At 31.4% G+C, this 19183-nt stretch overlaps 1 protein-coding gene across 1 annotated transcript in view; it reads left to right on the top strand.

Moving 5' to 3' along the window:
- Positions 1-18451, top strand: part of LOC121116628 (cell adhesion molecule Dscam1) — a 209078-nt gene extending 190627 nt beyond the window's left edge. Inside the window, exons 18-25 of the mRNA XM_040710890.2 lie at positions 2642-3083; positions 6570-6772; positions 8943-9148; positions 10246-10406; positions 11360-11977; positions 15258-15570; positions 17444-17579; positions 17635-18451. Of these exons, the coding sequence (XP_040566824.2) occupies positions 2642-3083; positions 6570-6772; positions 8943-9148; positions 10246-10406; positions 11360-11977; positions 15258-15570; positions 17444-17579; positions 17635-17784 (2229 nt within the window). The 3' untranslated portion in view covers positions 17785-18451. The remainder of the gene's footprint in view (positions 1-2641; positions 3084-6569; positions 6773-8942; positions 9149-10245; positions 10407-11359; positions 11978-15257; positions 15571-17443; positions 17580-17634) is intronic.
- Positions 18452-19183: the final 732 nt, after the last annotated feature.

The raw sequence follows: 19183 nt of genomic DNA on the forward strand, positions 1-19183 counted from the left end.
GATATGTATTAGACGAATACTTTGGTGAAAACCACCTTGTGGACCGGGCAATCGTACTTTTACCTCAAGGATATTCTGCCTTAAAATATAAATAAATGATGTTGTTACGTGGTTTTGGTTATGTTTGGTTGAAATTGATGTAAAAACCCCTCTCCTTTTTTACCATTATTTTTTAGAAGTACCCTTAGTAAATGATAGAAGGCCAAAGTAATAGATAAATGCTATGCTTCTTTGAAGCAGTTGTTGGGTAGTGCAACTTTCAAGCTCAAATTGGAAAGTAATTATGATTTCTATGGATACTAAGCCTGATTGTTTCGCCATTGGCATGACATATAAGATTCAATAAATATTTCTACTTAATATGTTAAATTAATAATTATGTTTGTATGGTTGTTAAAAGATGAAATGTTTGGTCAAATGATTGCTATTTACTGTAATAGGGGTTAAAAATACGATGGGGTAGATGACTCTGGGAGTGAACTGCTAGTTGGTAAAAGGATGGGAAGGTGAAGTCGTCCAGGGGATAGGACTCCTGGAACTGTAATATGTATTACTATAAAAACTCCATTAAATTTTGGTTTTCCGTTGGAACAATGATGGAATTATTCCCCTTATTATCCTTGTTGGTCAATCCATGAGTCTTTTCCAATATGAATTACTAACAGTGAAGTGATCAGCCATCCTTGGATTCAAATCAATCGTTGTAGTGTTTATTTGATTTTATTTTTTTTTCTTACTAGACTAATTTTTTTACCTATTCTGTCTCTGGTTCGAATTCATTATATAATAAGATTTTGTACTTGTATATATTGAAATTTTGGAAAAATGATTCCATCATTTTTCCAAAAAGAAACAATCATATAATTCGTTTTATAATCATATACATTACATATTTTGTTTGAAAAATTCCAAGGGAACAAAACTTTTTTCAAAATAACAAAAACGCTATCGATGTTTGGATGTTTCGGTGAATATTTTTCTTATTGATTTTTAAAGAGACTTGTGTTCATTATTTAGTATAAGATTATCCTCTAATGACAAACCTATCTTGAGAATAATAGAGTCAGAGACAATAACTAATTAATGAACAATGAATTTTTGCAATTTGTGGGAAATAATTAAACATTTTATCTTTTATCATTCGAGTAATATAAATGGAAATTATAATTACATAGTATTGTAGGATATTTTCTTAATATATTTATTATTTTTATCGGCAATGTGTCCATTTGTGTTCTAGAACAGGTATTACGACATAAAACTGACCATTAAAAAATAAAAAGGAGAAAACTATTATAATTTTTCAATCAGTGATATTAAAAACAAGAGTTAAAAATTTCAATGACCAACGCTTGGTAAAGCCTTTTGATTACAATTAACATCAATTTTTAATTCAATCAACTTCCCAATTACTATTATTACGTCTCTCAAGTTTAAGAATCACTTTTATTTACTTCATAGTATTGATTATTTTACCTTAACAAACTTTTGCTTCAAAACCAATGTTCCGTTGTTTATTGAACATAAAATTAGACTGGAAAGAAAGTAAAAAGTATTCTTACTTAGGTTGTTTATATAAAAGGTAAAAATCCAAGAATTTGATGAAGCTTCTCATATAAAAAATGTATGCTTAAGAATACTTTTTTTTAAATAAAAGGCAATCTCTTTGCATATTTATTAAGGAAGATTAAGTTTCTTTCATAGCTTACTGATAAGCCTGTAAATCAAGAGAGAAGGATTACACATCCTATTTGATTGTGATTATTTTTTATCCATCTATCGTTTTATTTTGTACTAGTGGTAGTAACTTCCATAGCCCGGAGATATAAAGTAGTGTTGAACTATCTAAATTTGCCTACAAATCATCAGTGTTACTCATCGTTTTTGAAAAGCACTCTTACAATGAACTACTTAATAAATAGATAATAGATGTTATATTCTCAAGAATGATAGGAGTTTGAAAAAAAAATTATTATATGATGTGATGAGCCAAGAAGTACTTTAGTCTCTATAGCACACCCTAATATATGTATATTATACATCAGGAAGCACTATATAAAGTGCCTCCCGTATAAATGATCCATGCTACATGCAAAACGCATGCAATGTTTCATTAATATGAATATATTGTTATTTCTAACATTAAAAATATGTATACGATATACATAAGAGAGCACTATATACAACACAACCGTATACACGCTCAATGCTACAGGCAAAACCCCTTTTAGATTTCCTTACTATGACAAAAAATGGTTATTTCTTAGATCAAAAATGTGAACCTATATGAGTATGATATATTTTCATTCAAACAAACATTACAAACATATATTATGTTTTACTCGCTACATGGATCTTAAGTTGAATCAATTTTACTTTTTAAAGATGCTTCACGACCATTAGCAGGATTTTTTCCTACTCAATTCCGTCAAATTGTAATCCCTCATTGAAAACTCAAATTGTATCTCATGGTCACATAATGAAATGCCTCTAATTCCCATCATGGAATACGCTTTAAGATTGAAGGAAGCAAGTGTTTATGTAATTTTAAATACCCAGGAGTGAACCTTTTTTTTTATTAAGACAACAAAGGACTGATATAATATACTCTTATTTTACAAATATAAATCTCCATTTCCAGAGACGAAGAAAAGAAAGCCTTGAGCTGATTCTCTACCACCTAAAGAAATACACGGAATATAGTATCGTAGTTCAAGCCTACAACGGAGTGGGTGCGGGTCCTCGAAACCCAGAAATCCATATAAGAACTGATGAAGACGTTCCTTCTTCCCCTCCATCCAATGTGGCGTGTACTCCTCTCTCCTCCACGAGTCTCCTGATCCTTTGGTCCCCTCCACAGCCTTCTGATATGAATGGCATACTCAAGGACTATCGTGTCTTTTATCGTCCTTTACGAGAATGGGAAGATAATCCTCTTGTTCGGGATTTAAGGACAAGTGGGCTCAAAATCACTCTATACGATTTGGATAAATATCAAAACTATACGATACAAGTCGTTGCTTCCACTCGCATTGGAGAGGGGCTTCGGAGTCGATCCATTTATTGTAAAACAAAAGAGGATAGTAAGTATTCAAATCTAATGATAAATGATGTATCATTTCCCCCCCCCCCTTCTATTTTATATATTATGTATGCCCTATGCCTACAAATAAAGGGCTCTCCTCCCCCCTTCCCCATATTTATAGTATATTTTTAAAGAATATTTTTTAATGCTTTTCTTATTTTAAGACGACATATACGGGGTGAAGAAAACTAATTGACATACACACAAAAACTGAGTCACTAGCAACCTCAGGTTTTTTTTTTGTGTGTGTGCCAATTTTGGCATCAGAGTGGGCCATGAGTCTCAAGATCAGGCCTTTAATTTGTGCGGGTCACATGTTTATTTCCAAATAATTCTCAACGAAAAATGTATCTAAATACAAATTATACACTTAATATATATTAGAAAAAGGATGCATGACTCATGTGAGGAAAAGAGGACAATAAAATTATATATCAATATACTTCATTGCATCCAGGATTCCATGCCTGAGCCACCCTTCGTACCCCTCCGATATATGCATAAATAAAGTGCTACCTTCAACCCATTAAAAATAAAAGATAAATTATCATTCGGATATTTATGTTTCTGGCTATCTCGTAAGGCTTTATTAAAGTAAGATACAATATTTTGCTAGACAAAGGCAGTTTATCAAGTCAAAGAAGTTTGAAGTTAAGAGATAGTCTGTTAACTAGTCCAGGATTAAAATATAGCAGGACTCCATAGGGAAGTCCTGCATCGAATGTCAGTTAAAGGATAATTTTCATTATTAGTGTAGGGTGAATCCTTAATTATGACTGATTAAGACTGAAGTTCCGTCCAGTTCAGTCGGGCATATCATTCCAAAAACTTATAAATTTCGGCCCTTGATGACCTCACTCAAGTTATTTTTTATCCGTTCTAGTACTGAGAGTCCGAAGGACAAACGGTCTTAAGGAACGGTCCTGGACGTGACACAATCGGGACAGTACCGAATAAATCAGGACTGACACAACACTACAGGGGCGTCCAAAAAAATAATTTCTACTAGAAAATTTCATATTACAAAAAAAGTTTCAAATTTTTTGTGAAGAGCTGTAGATTTTTGAAACTTTTCTTTCTATAAATTTAATATTTAAAATTGAATTCAATTTTTCTATTTTTTTTTTTTTTTGGAATGAGCTGTGAAAATTTTGAAAAAAATTTTATACTTTGTGAATATCTGTGAATTTTGAAATCTGTCCGGAGGAGTTATATTGGGGATGAGGGTCCTGGCTTTTGGATTTGTTTTCAAAAAAAAAAAATCCATAAATTAACATTTTTTGGAAAAAAATTAAAAATTTTAATTTTTTTTTTTAAATTTCAAAATATTAAATAAATTTTGAAAAAAAAATTCAAAAATGTAATACTTTGTGAATAGCTATGAATTTTTGAAATTTATTTAATATTTGAAAAGTAATTTTCCAATTTTTTTCAAAGAAATTTAATTTTGTACCAAAATATGTTAATTTTTAAATTTTTTTCTGTTAAAAAAATCAATATCCAAGCACCCCCAATATAATCCTGCGGACGCCCCTGCACTTATCATAGTATTAGCCGATTATGATAATTGTATAGATAAAGAGCTGGTCGACAGTAATGTATATAGTTTTGTATCAAATAAAAAATATATAAGACGTTCAAGAAACATATGCAAACACTGTGACTATAAGTTTTTAGTTTTCACCCTGTACAAAAAGAAACCCCAAAGAAACGAATATATTCACTGCACGAAATTACATCTTTTTATTTTATATATTTTTTTAAAAACATATAAAATAAATAACAACATCGAAGGAGACTTATTTTAGAGTCCTTTTCCTCATATTTTGATCCCCTTTTTATTATTATGACTACATCACACTCACAAACTAACAGACGAAGTCCTTTACAAAGCACATACATGCATAGAAGGTATTTTAAATGTGGCAAACCACGCAGTTTCTTTTCTGTCAAATTATATTCTTTTTTACAAAAAATGAAAAATAAACAAAGGAATTTACATACAAGTAATTCATTCAATTCTTCAAATATAAGACTAGAGAAAAAAAAAGGCCTATTCATCATGATTGTCAGCACTCTTCAAGGCTCATTGTTCAATATTCATGATATTAGTACATAATATCTATATTTACATAATATTTGCATCTCGTGGATGTATCTAGGTTGCATGATCCATTTTCTTACTTTCTTTATAAAGGGTTATCATGTGACGTCAGCATTAAAGTTGATGTCGGCCATTTTGGAAAGCTATAATCAACCAAAATATTAATTTAATATCGAAATTATCTATGATCGCAGAATCAAAAATTAATCTCCGTTTATCTTTCAGTCATCTGAATTCAAAAATATCTGGGATTATATTAATTCCAAACTATTATCGTTCAGAGTTCTTTTTTACCTTTACAACAATCACCAAATTAAAAGTAAGATTAATAAAACTTATTAAAAGTGTTTTTATTTATAGTGTATCTTGTTCTCAATACTTTTAAAAAACACTTTACATAAATTTTATTCATCCCACTTTTAACTTGGGGATTGTTTTAAGGGTAAAAAAGTACTCTGAACAATAATAGTTTGGAATTAATATAATCTCAAATATATCTAAATTCAGATAACTGAGAAAAAAACGGAGATCAGTTTCGGATTCTGCCTTCAAAGATAAATTTATTTTTTGGCTTGAGTTCATTTGTATGAAATGAGTGTTCCAATAATAATCTTTCCAATACTATTTTCAAACCTTTCATCAACTTTCCCAAAGTAGAACAGTTAACAAAAACTCTTGTAGGTTTTTCTAACTTTTTAACCCTTCACTTAGTTAAGGTTTAGAATTCGGAAACCATACATCAATGCCTCAAAACATGTTGCCAGCTCAGAATATCAGCATCAACTTTAGTAAAAAAGTATTTTAGGACAAAGAACATCCTTAAATGACGTTGAAAAGTTATAGGGCATTAAACAGGTTTAAAGTAAAATAGAATCCCTCTAAGGTTAGAGAAAAAAAATAGGGTACAAAAGAAGGTGGCGTGATTAAAAACACAAAGAAATCAAGGAAAAGATCAACCTAAAATGAGTTCCTTAATTTTGATTCAAAAGAGTGGACTTTGAAAAAGTTGTTAAAAAAGGATTCAAATTGAATTTATCAACAATCAAAAATGAAAACTCTTTTTATAATTTGATAAAAACTGACCTTATTCAGCTATCAAAATAAATCATCTAGGTTGCGAGACAACTCCTTTTAAAATGGTTTCTCTAAATTTAGGATTTAAAAAAAGTTATCTAATCATTCCTACTTAAGAATCCACACTAAGCCAACACCAATGGGTCACGTATAAAAAAATATTTCTAACATTTTCCGACTTTTAAAAGCTGTTTTAAAACTGGAGACTTTTAAAAGAACCAAAAAAGGGGGTCCCATAGCATGCCACATATTAGGAAGCGATACAACTCTATGAAATACTCAAGTCTTTTTCTCTCTTGTATTTAGTTCCTGGATCACCTCAAAATATCAAGGCCCTTTCCTTGGATCAACACTCCATCCTAATCTCATGGCTCCCTCCTCTAACTCCCAATGGAAGGATCATTCACCATAGCGTCTTTATGAAAACCATGGAGGAAGGTCGACAATTTACTCAAAATTTTGAAGTGTATCCACCTTCAACTACCTACACAATTCGGGGACTTAATCAAGTAACATACAAGGATACACAATGATATACAAGGACACTCTATACATAAAACACCTATTCTTTTATTAAATACATTTTTTGACCAACTTGAGACTATTTTTTTATTAGTAGTATATGTATGACAGCAAATAAAATCAAGCAATCGTGAAATGAATATCCAGTATTGATCAGAGTTATAAGACGTCGACAAACAGACAAACTATGTACTCCCCTTTTTTTCTTTTCTTTTTAATATAACACACTGAGCTTTAGCTACACACCTTTGTTGCTACATTGCTATTTTTTAGATCAAATAGTCTGGCAGATCAAAGATATTAAGTGCACACTCAAAATTGAGACTTTGACTGACAGACAAACTTCTTCTTTTTTTAAATTAATATATATAAAACTCAGCTTAATTACATTTTATTTAGGAACTTTATGCAATACACCCATATATTGATGATTAATTACTAAATATTATATACTAAAATGAAAAACTCAAAAGAAAAAATCTATCAACATCAACCTTTTTTACTTTTTTGTATGATATAAAGCAGTTTTTAAAAATGATAAAGAAATTAACTTCCAAATAAGATACTATATTTTAATTGATTTTTGTGGGTTAACACACATTTTTGTAGGGAAGTTATTATAGACAAAAATAAAAATTAGTTTACTTATCAAATGCTACAATATTTTAATTAATTTGCTATTACCTTTGATTTTCAAATAATGGGTGTAACAACAGTAAAGCTATTATTTTTGGAATAGATGTGTGTAAGTGCGATCAGTTTACACGAAATGGAGATAGAAAGACAAGATAATATACTTCCAAATCTTCTAAGGCAGTTTTGTGATTTTTGACTGTTTGCCAAATATAGACACGATCAAAGAAAAAATACGCCATATCCTACAGTTTTTTTTCCAAACAAGGGTGAAACACAAGCCAGGCGACTGAAAATGTAAACAGTGTTTATGGTCCTGATACGGTAACATGCGATAACAGTTTTTGTGTATTTCATTCTATTATTTTGATATCAAAGATGCACCACGCTGTATAACGTTAATTGTCGAAAATGTGGATAAAATAATGGAAACTGTCGAGTCTGACCGTCATGTTAACAACGTTTTTATGTGAAATAAGAGATTCACATTAATTATTTCACGTTGAAATATGACTAAAGGTTTTTATTTTAAATCAAGTTTTTATAAGGCTAAATATTTGTCAATCAAAGGTTTTATTGGGTTTTTCGTGTTTTGTTTTTCGTGTTCTACGGCTTTAATAACTATAACTAATGTTGGTTTCGGAGCATGAATAAACATATTGTTTCGTGGCATTTTTGTTTTGATCACATCTCTCCTTGGTAATCAAAACAGAGCAAAAACAACAGTTGCATTCAATGATATCCATTATTCTACCCACATTTTCCACAATTGGCCTTCTAGTGCAAATAACGACATCATAATAGCACATGATCGGCTCTTTTATTATAAAAACCATATACACTATGCACATTTTCCGCCACCTGACTTGCATTTTCGTCTTTATCAAAGAAAAACTGTAAAATAGGGGTTATTTTCTCTTTGGCTATGTGCGTCTTCCACAATCACTCAAAGAATACATGGTCAAAAAATCACAAAAATGTCGAATAAGTTTCTTTAGACGGTAACTTTGTCTTCCTACCTCCATCTTAAGTAAATCCGTCGCACTTATACACAAGTCCAGATATACAATACTAAAATCTTCAATTGGAAAAATAATTGACTTTGTTTACAACTATCTATTAAATTCTACTCTAACAAATCACACTTAAGTGAATAAGAATGAAGTTGAAAAAAAAGTGCGCGTTCTATGTAAAGAGTATTCCTTACTTTGATATAACTAAATTATTATTATTATAATTTTAAATCCTTTGCAAACTACTTTCTATGATTAATGTTTAATAATAATAATTAGTTGCATCTTTGAAAAATCACTTAAATAAAGCGAGAGAGAAAAAAAAATGTAAAGAATAGAATTTTTTTTCAATTAAAAAATTGTAAAGTTTTTTTGTTTGTTTTTTTCTTGCAAATTGTCAACAAACTTTTCCATATCATTTTTCATATAAACCCCATCACTCAAAAAAGAGAAAAGTGTATCTTAATTGTCCTCATTATTATTTTCTTTTTCTTCAATATATCTTTTCCAGAATCAACCCTATAGTTTTTGGGTCACCTGTAGTACAATAGAGGGACAAGGACTTGAGTCAGAGATAGTTACAGAAACGCCTTCACTGCCCATTCCCGCTTCCATTGCTAGCTTTTCGCAGAGTATGTTTGGGGCCATAAATGAAGAAATATTCTTTCCTTGCATCTCTATTGGAAAGCCAAAACCGAGTATTTCATGGACTTTTAAGTACGTATATAATTGGTTATATATTTAATTGAAAATGGTATTAAATGAATATTAGGGATAATTCGGAAAGGAATTGAACTTTATTTTATTTATTTTTTACGATTAACAAAAAAGAAAAAAGTATAGCCATAAAAATGATAATTAAATTTTTATCCCAGGATAATCCTTTTTCCACCTTCAATTAAATTATTGTACCTTTATCTATATTATCATTGCTTCTAATACCTCTTTTGGTTTACAAAAATCCCTACTGAATGTCTTGTCCAATAGCTAGAGGCTTGTTCATTGTCCCCCCTATTCCTAGAGTTGTAAAAATATGACCTAAAACACGCGAAAGATTTAGAAAAAAATCATAGAGCGAAACAAATAAGACAAGGCTGCAAGATAATTGAGCAAATGTACAGGCCTTTCCATCTAAAAAGGATTTTTTTTTTTAATGGCGTACCTTTGTGCTATTTATTCAATGTAGAGCTGCAATTCTGGAGCTATCCACGCGAATAAAATCGTCAAGCAAGATATCTTAAAGTGCTGGGCTGTAACCGTTCAACTATGTATGTATTTACCAAGTGACTGTGAGATGCACATCAAAACCTTCTACCAGGTCCAGATCAAGGCAGAGCAAGCCCAAATAATTGGTTGAGACAGTAGAAGAGTCAAAGCGACCGTCAATGGTCTTGCTCGGGAATTTGGCAGCACCCCGACCACCACCAGACTAAAGGATCGATGAATCGCTCTAACGAATGGTAAAAAAGACATCACTGATTAGAAAAAAGACTGAAAGGGCAAGAACAAAGACCAAAGGATTAAGTTCCTCTGAGTTCTCATTCCACTTCATTAATTGGTAGCTTATAAAATATTTGATAAAATCAAAAAAAAAAAATCAAATTGCTTATAAAACTAGATATTTAAAAATCGGTAATTAACATCGACTAAAATTGACCCATAATATTTTCAACGGTTTTTAATCGGTTAATCAAAACATCGGTCGGATCTTAGTTCTGAGACAGTTTATTTATAAATATATTTCTATGAGTTTTTTTTATTAAATGAAGCAATGATCCTCCATCTCATCCCCAATAATAACTTCTTAATTCCAGTGGAGAGGATCTTCGTCCAAGTTCTCGTATTTTGGTGGATCAAACAAGAGATAATTCCCTATGGATAACGGCATTGGAGCTATCCGACTCTGGAAACTACTCCTGTATGGTGAAAAACCACTTTGGATCCGATAGTATTCTAATATATCTAACTGTTAAAAGTAAGTTGAATTGAATCGTATTTGTAATCAAATGAGACCAGTGCAACGGGGAAACGGGTCTATGGCCCTACAATGAATATTTATGTGGCTTCAAAAATTAGAGAGGTTTGCCAAATTTTAAAATGATTTTTTTTTTTTTTTAAATTAAAATACAAGATTCCAAAATTATTTTCTGATCTAAAACCAAATTCGAAATTGCTTATCTAAAAATACAGATAGTAAAAAAATTGTATTTATCCTTATACCGCCCACTACATTAAATATTCGCCAAAAAATGATTACTTTTGGAATTAGATTCTTAATTACCTCCACCAACGAAGCATATTTTTGTATCGGTTTGTCTGTGGTTATATGTTTGAAAAATTAGCAGTCATATTTTACAAAACTTTGTGGCAAGGTTATATATTTAAACAGTAGGAGGTCATTTAATTTTGAGAGGTGAAAGGCCAACGTCACACAAAACATTAATAACACTTTATCAAGAATAACTTTTGAAAAATTTGAGATACATAACTCAAATGAATATTCATTATAAAGGAAATAGATTTTAGGGGAAGGTTGGTGCTCAATTGAGCGCCCATTCTATTTACATTTTAAAAACAAACTCAAATATAATTTTTGGATATCGGTTTGAAGGGGCCGTCATAATTTATGAGGTCCTTAATGGATTGAAGATTGGAAATTTATTTTCTAAAAAATATACAAAATTGGAAATTCCTTTAAAATGACAATCTTTTTTAAACAAACTTTTGTAAATATTTAGCGTAGGGATGTTGAAATTTAAATATGCCTATGTTGTGTATGTATATTGTCAATAGCCTTTTTTTTTTAGAATAACTAGAAAAGTTTTCTAATGGCCCGCGATCCCTTTGTTTCCCTTTAAAACTTCCACTGCTCCCGTGAAAATTGGACCACACATCACTGAATGATACATGTTTTTTATTTGTTTATAGAGAGCCGTAACAATGGAGTACCACCTGCACCTCCGACCTTGAGCGTTGTTCAAACCACTCCCTCATCAATCACTTTAGGATGGACTCCATCAGCTGATGGCGGATCCCCCTTGTTAGGCTATCGAATCCATCATCACCGCGAATTCGGTGACTGGGACCGCACAGATATCAATCCTCTCAATAACTCCTTCACTCTCAAAAACCTTCGTTGCGGCACACACTACCAATTCTATATACAAGGAGTGAACGACTTTGGAGTCGGGGAAAGGACGGAAACCGTTTCAGCTAGAACTCGAGGGACTTCGCCCATAGCTCCCTTTAATGAAGACTTTATTAGCGTTAATTCTACTTCCATTGTCCTCAAGTTGGACGCATGGAGAATGGGAGGCTGTCCCATTTCCAGTTTTGTTGTTGAGTATAGAAAGTCTGAAAAGCTACTACAAGACTCCTCTACTTCGTGGATACTTGTAAATAACAATGTGAAGATGACGGAGGATCGAACGTTTGCAGTGCTGGATTTGAGTCCTCAAACTGCATATTCGTTACGGATCACTGCACATAATTCTGCTGGGTCTACAATTGAAGAGTATAGTTTCATCACACTTACATTTACTGGGGGTAAGGTTCTTACTGGTATTATTGTAGTTGTAAAAAATATGATCTGCTTGTATTTAAAAGAAAAAAAACCTCAAAAATTTACGCATTAGTCCTGAAAATTTGAGTTCAAATTCAATTTTAGACTTACTTTTCGAAGTAATGAGCATCATTTAAGCACTCTACAAAAAATAGTTTTGTATTTCTTCGAAAAAGGTCATTACAGAGGTTTTGCTCGTTTGTGCAGCCCAAGTATTCGTTGGGCTTCAATTTGTTTTTCTTCAAAATGAAAAATAAGGATATTATTCCTATGCATGACTTGAAAAAAGGAACTTTAATGAAACTTTGAAATTCAACAACATAAATTTATAATTCTTAAACTTCAACATCCCTTTACAAACAGGGAATGTAATTTAAAATAATCATTTTCAATTGGCTATTTCCGTCAAAATATGGCCCTAAAGCCTGAAACTTTACAAACATCACATTTTTATTAAAATACAACAAAAAATTGAATTAGTAGCTTTGCATGCCTTGTCCCCATATAATATTTTGCCAATTTTTTTTTTTTTTTTTGTTGCTTTCTTAGATTGAGATCAAGTAATTTGTTAAAATGATATGATCTTCATCTGTCCAGTCTGTCTCCTCAGAGGTTAGAAGAACCTCATTATAAATTGCGATTAATTAGTAAATAATTTGGGAATAGGGCCACAAAATTCAAAACATTTAATGATATTTAATCATAAAAATAAAGCCAACTCAATCGAATTTGAAAATTGACTCACACTAAGTCGAGTCGATGATGGACCAAGTGCATACAACAATAAAAAAATATAACCTGTCTATATGTAAAAGAAAAATTAAAATTGAACGTGGTAACCCTGACAATTTGAATAATATTTTTGGAGGAGAAGAGTTTAGCTATTAACACTTATTTTTAGATTAGATGCTAGCCGCTATATAATTAAGGAAATAAAGAAACATATCACTCCGTGTCTAGGAAGGATATTTGATGAAGAACACAGAAGGCATTCCCCTTAACATGCACCTAAAGGTGTAGTCGAGGGGTTGGCATCAGGACACTATAGGGCCAAAAGTATCAAAAAAGAATTCAAATGAGTCTTACAACGAAGACTCTCCACCCCAAAAGGATCCTTCCACCCACTTTTTTTATAGCTCACTGGACAGTCTAGTGAGAAATCCCGAGATCTTTAACATGGCCACAATGAATTTGAGGGGATTGGCCTGGCCTGTTTTCTTTACCTCCTCCGGGTCCAGTTTGGCATTTTTAACAGAGCCCTTCTACCTATCCAACGTTTCTGACTAGCTGACGGCTTTAATGGTGGTCCTGGAGACGTCCAACTGTTTGGAGTACGAAAATGGAAATTCGTCGATCACGTTCAAATTTCATTTTCTCTACTTGTACCTAAGCTAGAGTTCTAAGGTTTGTTTATGATTTAATATATCGAAATATGAATCAATCACTCGTCCATCACTAATTATTGAATAAGAAAGCGCTCAGATTTCAATGGAGCTCCTGGTAACCAGTGTTCTACAGATTGATTGGGTGAATTCGTGAACTGTAAGCTATGAACTATTCCAAATAATTGTTGAATAATAATTCTATAGTTGGAAGAATTAGCCAAAAATTGGCTAACTACTTACAATTAATTTTGGTCATTTTTTTCTGTATCTTTTTGGAGGAAAGGTTGAGAGATACCTTTAAGGTAAGGACATGAATAAAGGAATAATAATAACAGAATAAAGCATTGTTCCAATTTTCAATGTCTCGCACTCGTTTCAAGTCATATTTTGTATAACTCCACTTCTCCTAGTTGTTATTTTTGAGTTCCTTAAAAATATAAAAACCCTTGTCATTTAATCAAAATTAGTGGATTGTTTTAGCGTCGTTGTGTTGGATATAATTTATTAGTTTAGTTTTTTATTTATTTACTTTTTTGGTAAAACATTTTTTTTAAAAGCAACATATTTATATGATTTATTACACTTAGAGTTTTATTTTATTATTATTTCCTTTGTTTACAAGATAAAAAAATTCTTTTCTAAATATTAAAAAGAGAGAAAAAAAGTCATCTAGAATGTAAGGATAATGCCTGTATACATAGAGTTGTGAAAAATATGACATAAAACACGTAAAAGATTTGATATAGTTGGCAATCCGGATATTGATTTTTTATCAAAATGCCTAAAATTTACATTATGTCATAAATTCTAATGCAAAGGCCGTCCGATCGGAAAAGAGTTGCTAAATCACTTAATATACAACATAAGCAATTAGTTACAAAACAAAAGAAACCGGATCTCTTTAGTTTGTTTAAAGTCGAGAAAATCACACTTGAACGTCATGAACGAACTTCCATTCGCGCATTCGAAGCAGTTAGGTGTTTCCGAGAACACCCCTGATCTGGTTCCTGGTAGGTCACAGGCTCACAACAGTCATGTACATCGACGTTTTACAAGGCTAATCTGCTCCCCTGGGTCCAAGAAAATTTTCCCAACGGCAACGTCGTCTTTTAGCAAGATCCCCTCCCCCTGCTCACACTGCAAAATTATTCAATTATTTTATGTGGCCATCGTAAAGTCCGGAGGTCAATAACCTCGACATTTCTTTCTGGCTGTATATCGAGATGAGAGCCTATAGCATCAATTACCCTAACGTTGAAGCCCTGAATGTCTCCGTCGACGAGGAGTTGGCTGCCATGTACCCAAACTTCATTCCCTATACTTGAAAGATTCCTGTTGGCATCTGTGCTGCCAATAGCAGCCGGATAGAATAAATCAATTTGAAATCTGCAATTTATTAGAAAAATATTAACGAAGATTTTTGTTGAATATATATATTATTAAAGTTTTCCAGGATATTTTCTTTTTTCTTTCAAAGTGTGTAAGTTTCAAGTTTCATCCCGGTATATCCCCAAAAAAGTTATTAATTATTCATAGAAAAAAAAGGCATAAACTTTGTTTTACCTTCTTATAACATTATTATTTTTTGCAAGGTTTATACACTCAATTTTTCTCAAAAGAAAATCCACTTATTTTTTCTTCAAATTAATCATTACAAACACACCACTAAAAAATGATTGTCAGAGATAGGATTTTAAATTAGGTGGCCATTTTTTTGGAAAATAACTGGGCACACACATGGGTCAATATAATAATATCCTACAATGAGCATTCACTCGTAATCAAAAATAATAGTTCAGGCACCCCCATTACTTATAAGTTCCATACTTTCTATTAATGTATACGTTATATATTTTTAAAAATCCTTCTAACTTTTCAGCCACAATTGCTCCTAAGCTAATGATTCATTCTGGTTATGGTGGAATAGGTTTTCTATTAAGCCCTGGCTTCCTCTTCTCATTTTTTTCGGTCATCCTTCTCGCAGTTATTATTGGAGTCATCGTCCGTCTCAAATGGCCACTCTTTCAAAGGTCCAGGGGAAGCGATCCCAACAACATCATGCCTCAGCACCTTTGTTCTAACAATGAGAGTGATAAGCAAATCATTCTACCTCAAAGCATTTCAGAAGAGACTCGAAATATTCAAAATGAGTATTTATTAGATGGATTTTGTCCTCCTTCCAAGTCCTACGGGTAAGATTGTAATCATCTCTATTCAGTCCCATAGTATCTATTAGTCAAAAGACTCAGTTCAAGAGCCAATTATTTTCCCAGTTACTTTGTAAGTCATTTTTAATGACCAATTTTTTTGTAAGAGTGAATTATTTCTGAACACACAAACCATAACGGTCTGAGACCCTTATGGTTTTCAGACGAAACCTCCCCACTAGTATAACATATGAGCTTAAAAGTCCCCGGACTTTACCCATAGATATCACTAATATTATTTTAATTCACCTTGTCTTCAGTTGGTAGCAACCTTTAAAAGACAGCTGTCAAAATTCCACGATAATCTGTTCTTTAGTTTGTAAGTTATTGTGGCAAGTGGCACGCTAATTTGGTTATTTCCAAAACAATGAATTAAAAACAATTCCGTGTTTTAATTAAATAATTAAAAAAACCATTTTTGAACGAAAAAAAACGTGTTTTCTTTGTTAAGCCCGGAATTTTCGAGCCCATGTGTTATGTGTTAAAGTAAGAAAAACTCTCAACCTGACATGTACCTTTTTTGGACCAACTATGAGGCATTATGTTCCAAGTGTTATATGTAAATTAATTGGACAATACATACATATGTATTAAACCTTACATTTTTAATTTTTCGTAGGTCTTACACCCTCAATTATGTCTAAAAATATAAGATTGACATCTAAATAATGATATTACATAATGTTTTGTTGAAATAATGCTGAAATTATTTTGTTGAATTAAATAAATTAGGAAAGTATAATGCGGGTTATACAGGGTACATGAATACATTATATACACGGACGTCAACATAACTTCCTTTTTCCAAGACAATAAAACGTTTGTTTTTTTTCAAAATGGATATACACATTTAAAGTATTGTCTTTGACAATTTTAAGCATCATATCAGATAGATGACGTCCCCAATTGTCCATACACTGAACAACCAAACTTCCGTTTTTTCATATCTAGCAATTTTTCGTTTCTTGCTTCTCTTTCGCTAAATTTTTATTCAGGAGATTTTAAAAGGATGGTTATTCAATACAAAAAAATTAATTTAATTGTGTAACGTATCATATTTATAGGTAGAGATAATTTGGTATTAATTAGTTAGTTATTAGTGATTTTGCAAAGGTCTTAAAATTGTACTAATAGAACAAACTGCCCCAATTTACGTTTCTTGTACGCCATCAAATCTTATGGCGTTCATTTTAGCTTGTTACCATTAGTAGAGAAATTTACATTTAAAGAATTTTGCAAATTTCAAATTATGAAAATGATTTGAAAAAATATTTTTTTGTATATTAGAAATTAAAGCAATTAACTGATTTTCATTCATTGCACCAATATAAAGTCTGTTGCTAAATTGGTAATTAGTTTAATTTTATAAAATATTCCGTCAAACCATTTTTAGCCATATATTTTTCTGACGACAAAGGCACGTTTCTCACTGGTACAGCTAATAATAGGGACTGACTGTATTTCCAAGAAAACTTTAGAATCTTGCCTCTAGAGTGAAACCACGCCCAACCCCTTACTACTTTTGCAGTCTGATTGTCACGTATTATTATATAGGACGTTATGTTGTTTTACTATTGTAAATTTCTTCGTAAACTTTTCTTCCGTTATAATTACAAAATGCACATTTTATAGTAAATTTATAATAAGACTATTGTAGGTTTATTTATTCAACTAAAAAAAGGCATAAAATAAAAAAAATATCTCCCAATGTACTTGGATGATAATGAAAGAATTTTTGAAAGTTATTTTTTTTTTAAAAACCTCAATTTTCTTAACTTGAAAAGTCTTGAGTCTCCTCTAAATGTTAACAAATTTGATTTAACGTACTTATTTTTTCCATATTTGCATATGAAAAAAGCACGTTGGGCCGGAAAAAGACGTATGGTAAACCCATTATACTGCAACACCATCATCATCACGTACATCATCCCGGGAATTTCTACTCCGAGGATAGCAACATTGATCCCGTAGAGGATTCAGAATTAGAAGCAACAGTAAGCGATTTTTATTTTTTATCACTTCTCATCTAATAAACGTATTATTTTTTAGCAACAACAGTATTACAGGCATTATATCCCGGATGATCCGGGGATGAGAGATACCCAGCCAAAGGAAGAGTCTACGGATGAGACTGAAGTCATGGGCACGGATGGAAATTGGATCCCCCTTACACATCTGATTGGAGCACAGAGACTATGAAGCGATAATAAATTGATGCTTAGTTAAATTCGATATGTAAAAAAACCAAACAAATTTGAAAATTTTTAAGCCTGACAAATTAAGAATGTTTTGGAGGAGAGAGAAGCTTAGCTGTTAATACGTTGTAGAATAATAACTACAAACAGCTATGAGACGAAGGGCATAAACACAAATTCCGACTCTGTATCCAGGGTGACCCCCGGGAGGGGGGGCTGGAAGGGCGGTAGACCCCCTCCCAAATTAAGAAATTTTTACTACAAAAGGTTGTACTTGAAATTATTTTTCAAAAAAAATTAATTTTCTGGGAATAACTATGAATTTTTTGAAATTTTTCTCCAAAAAAAATTAATTTTATATAAACTGTAGTGGATTTTTGAAATTTTTTTCAAAAACAGTTTTTTGTTTGAACTGCTGTGGGTTTTTTAAGTCAAATTTTTGAATTTTTTTTCAAAAAATTAAATTTTTCTGAAGAATCGTAGATTTTTGAGCTTTATTTCCCGAAAAATGAAAATTTGAAAAAAAAAGTTCAAAAAATTGAATATTGAAATTTAATTTTATGAGAATAGCTATGGGTTTTTGAAATTTTTTTCCAAAAATTTAATTTTTGTGAAAAGCCCTGGATTTTTGAATTTTTCTTCCGAAAAACAAATATTTGAAAAAAAAAAAATTATATTTGAATTTTTTTCCAAAAAAACTTGATTTTTTTAAGTTTTTTACAAAAAAATTAATTTTTGGATTTTTTTTTTCAAAAATAAAAAATATATATATGGCTTATGTGGACGCTCCTGGTATCTAGAAAAGATATAGGCAGGAATTACTCCGATATCGATCATCATTACACCTATGTTTAACTCTCCAACACATCATCCGTGTTACTTCCCAAGGGATACCCCCTCGTTTATATTTGATAACTCAAAAAAAAAAAAAAAAAACTCATATGCGAGGAAATGCTTAGAATTAACAGCTCTAATTATGTTCAATCCCTTTTATACAATATGTAATATCTCCTTTGTTTTTGTGTATATTACTTTTATTTATTTATTTTATAATCGAAGCAATTTAACATTCTTGGATAAGCAATCGTAAAAAATCTTAAAGTAATGGGGATTTTCTGCATGAAATGAGAATTTATGTTAACCCATTTTCTCTAGTCTCATTCATTTACCTGCTGTGTTGTTTTTGGGCTGTTGGTTTTTTTGCAAGGATTTGAAGGAATGAGATATTGCTTCAGTTAGTTATACGGTATAACGGGTAATACTAGTGATGTAAATCTCTAGCATTTTTAGATTGCCCTTTTTTTTTTGAGTTGGTAGCTTGACGTATGTCATTTCTTTTCCTAAGCAATTATCATTAATATTTAATTCCTGAGGCGTGAACTTCCTTTTCTAATACATTCATT

The sequence above is a fragment of the Lepeophtheirus salmonis genome, chromosome 4, assembly GCF_016086655.4.
Source record: "Lepeophtheirus salmonis chromosome 4, UVic_Lsal_1.4, whole genome shotgun sequence".
NCBI classification, from domain to species: domain Eukaryota; kingdom Metazoa; phylum Arthropoda; class Copepoda; order Siphonostomatoida; family Caligidae; genus Lepeophtheirus; species Lepeophtheirus salmonis.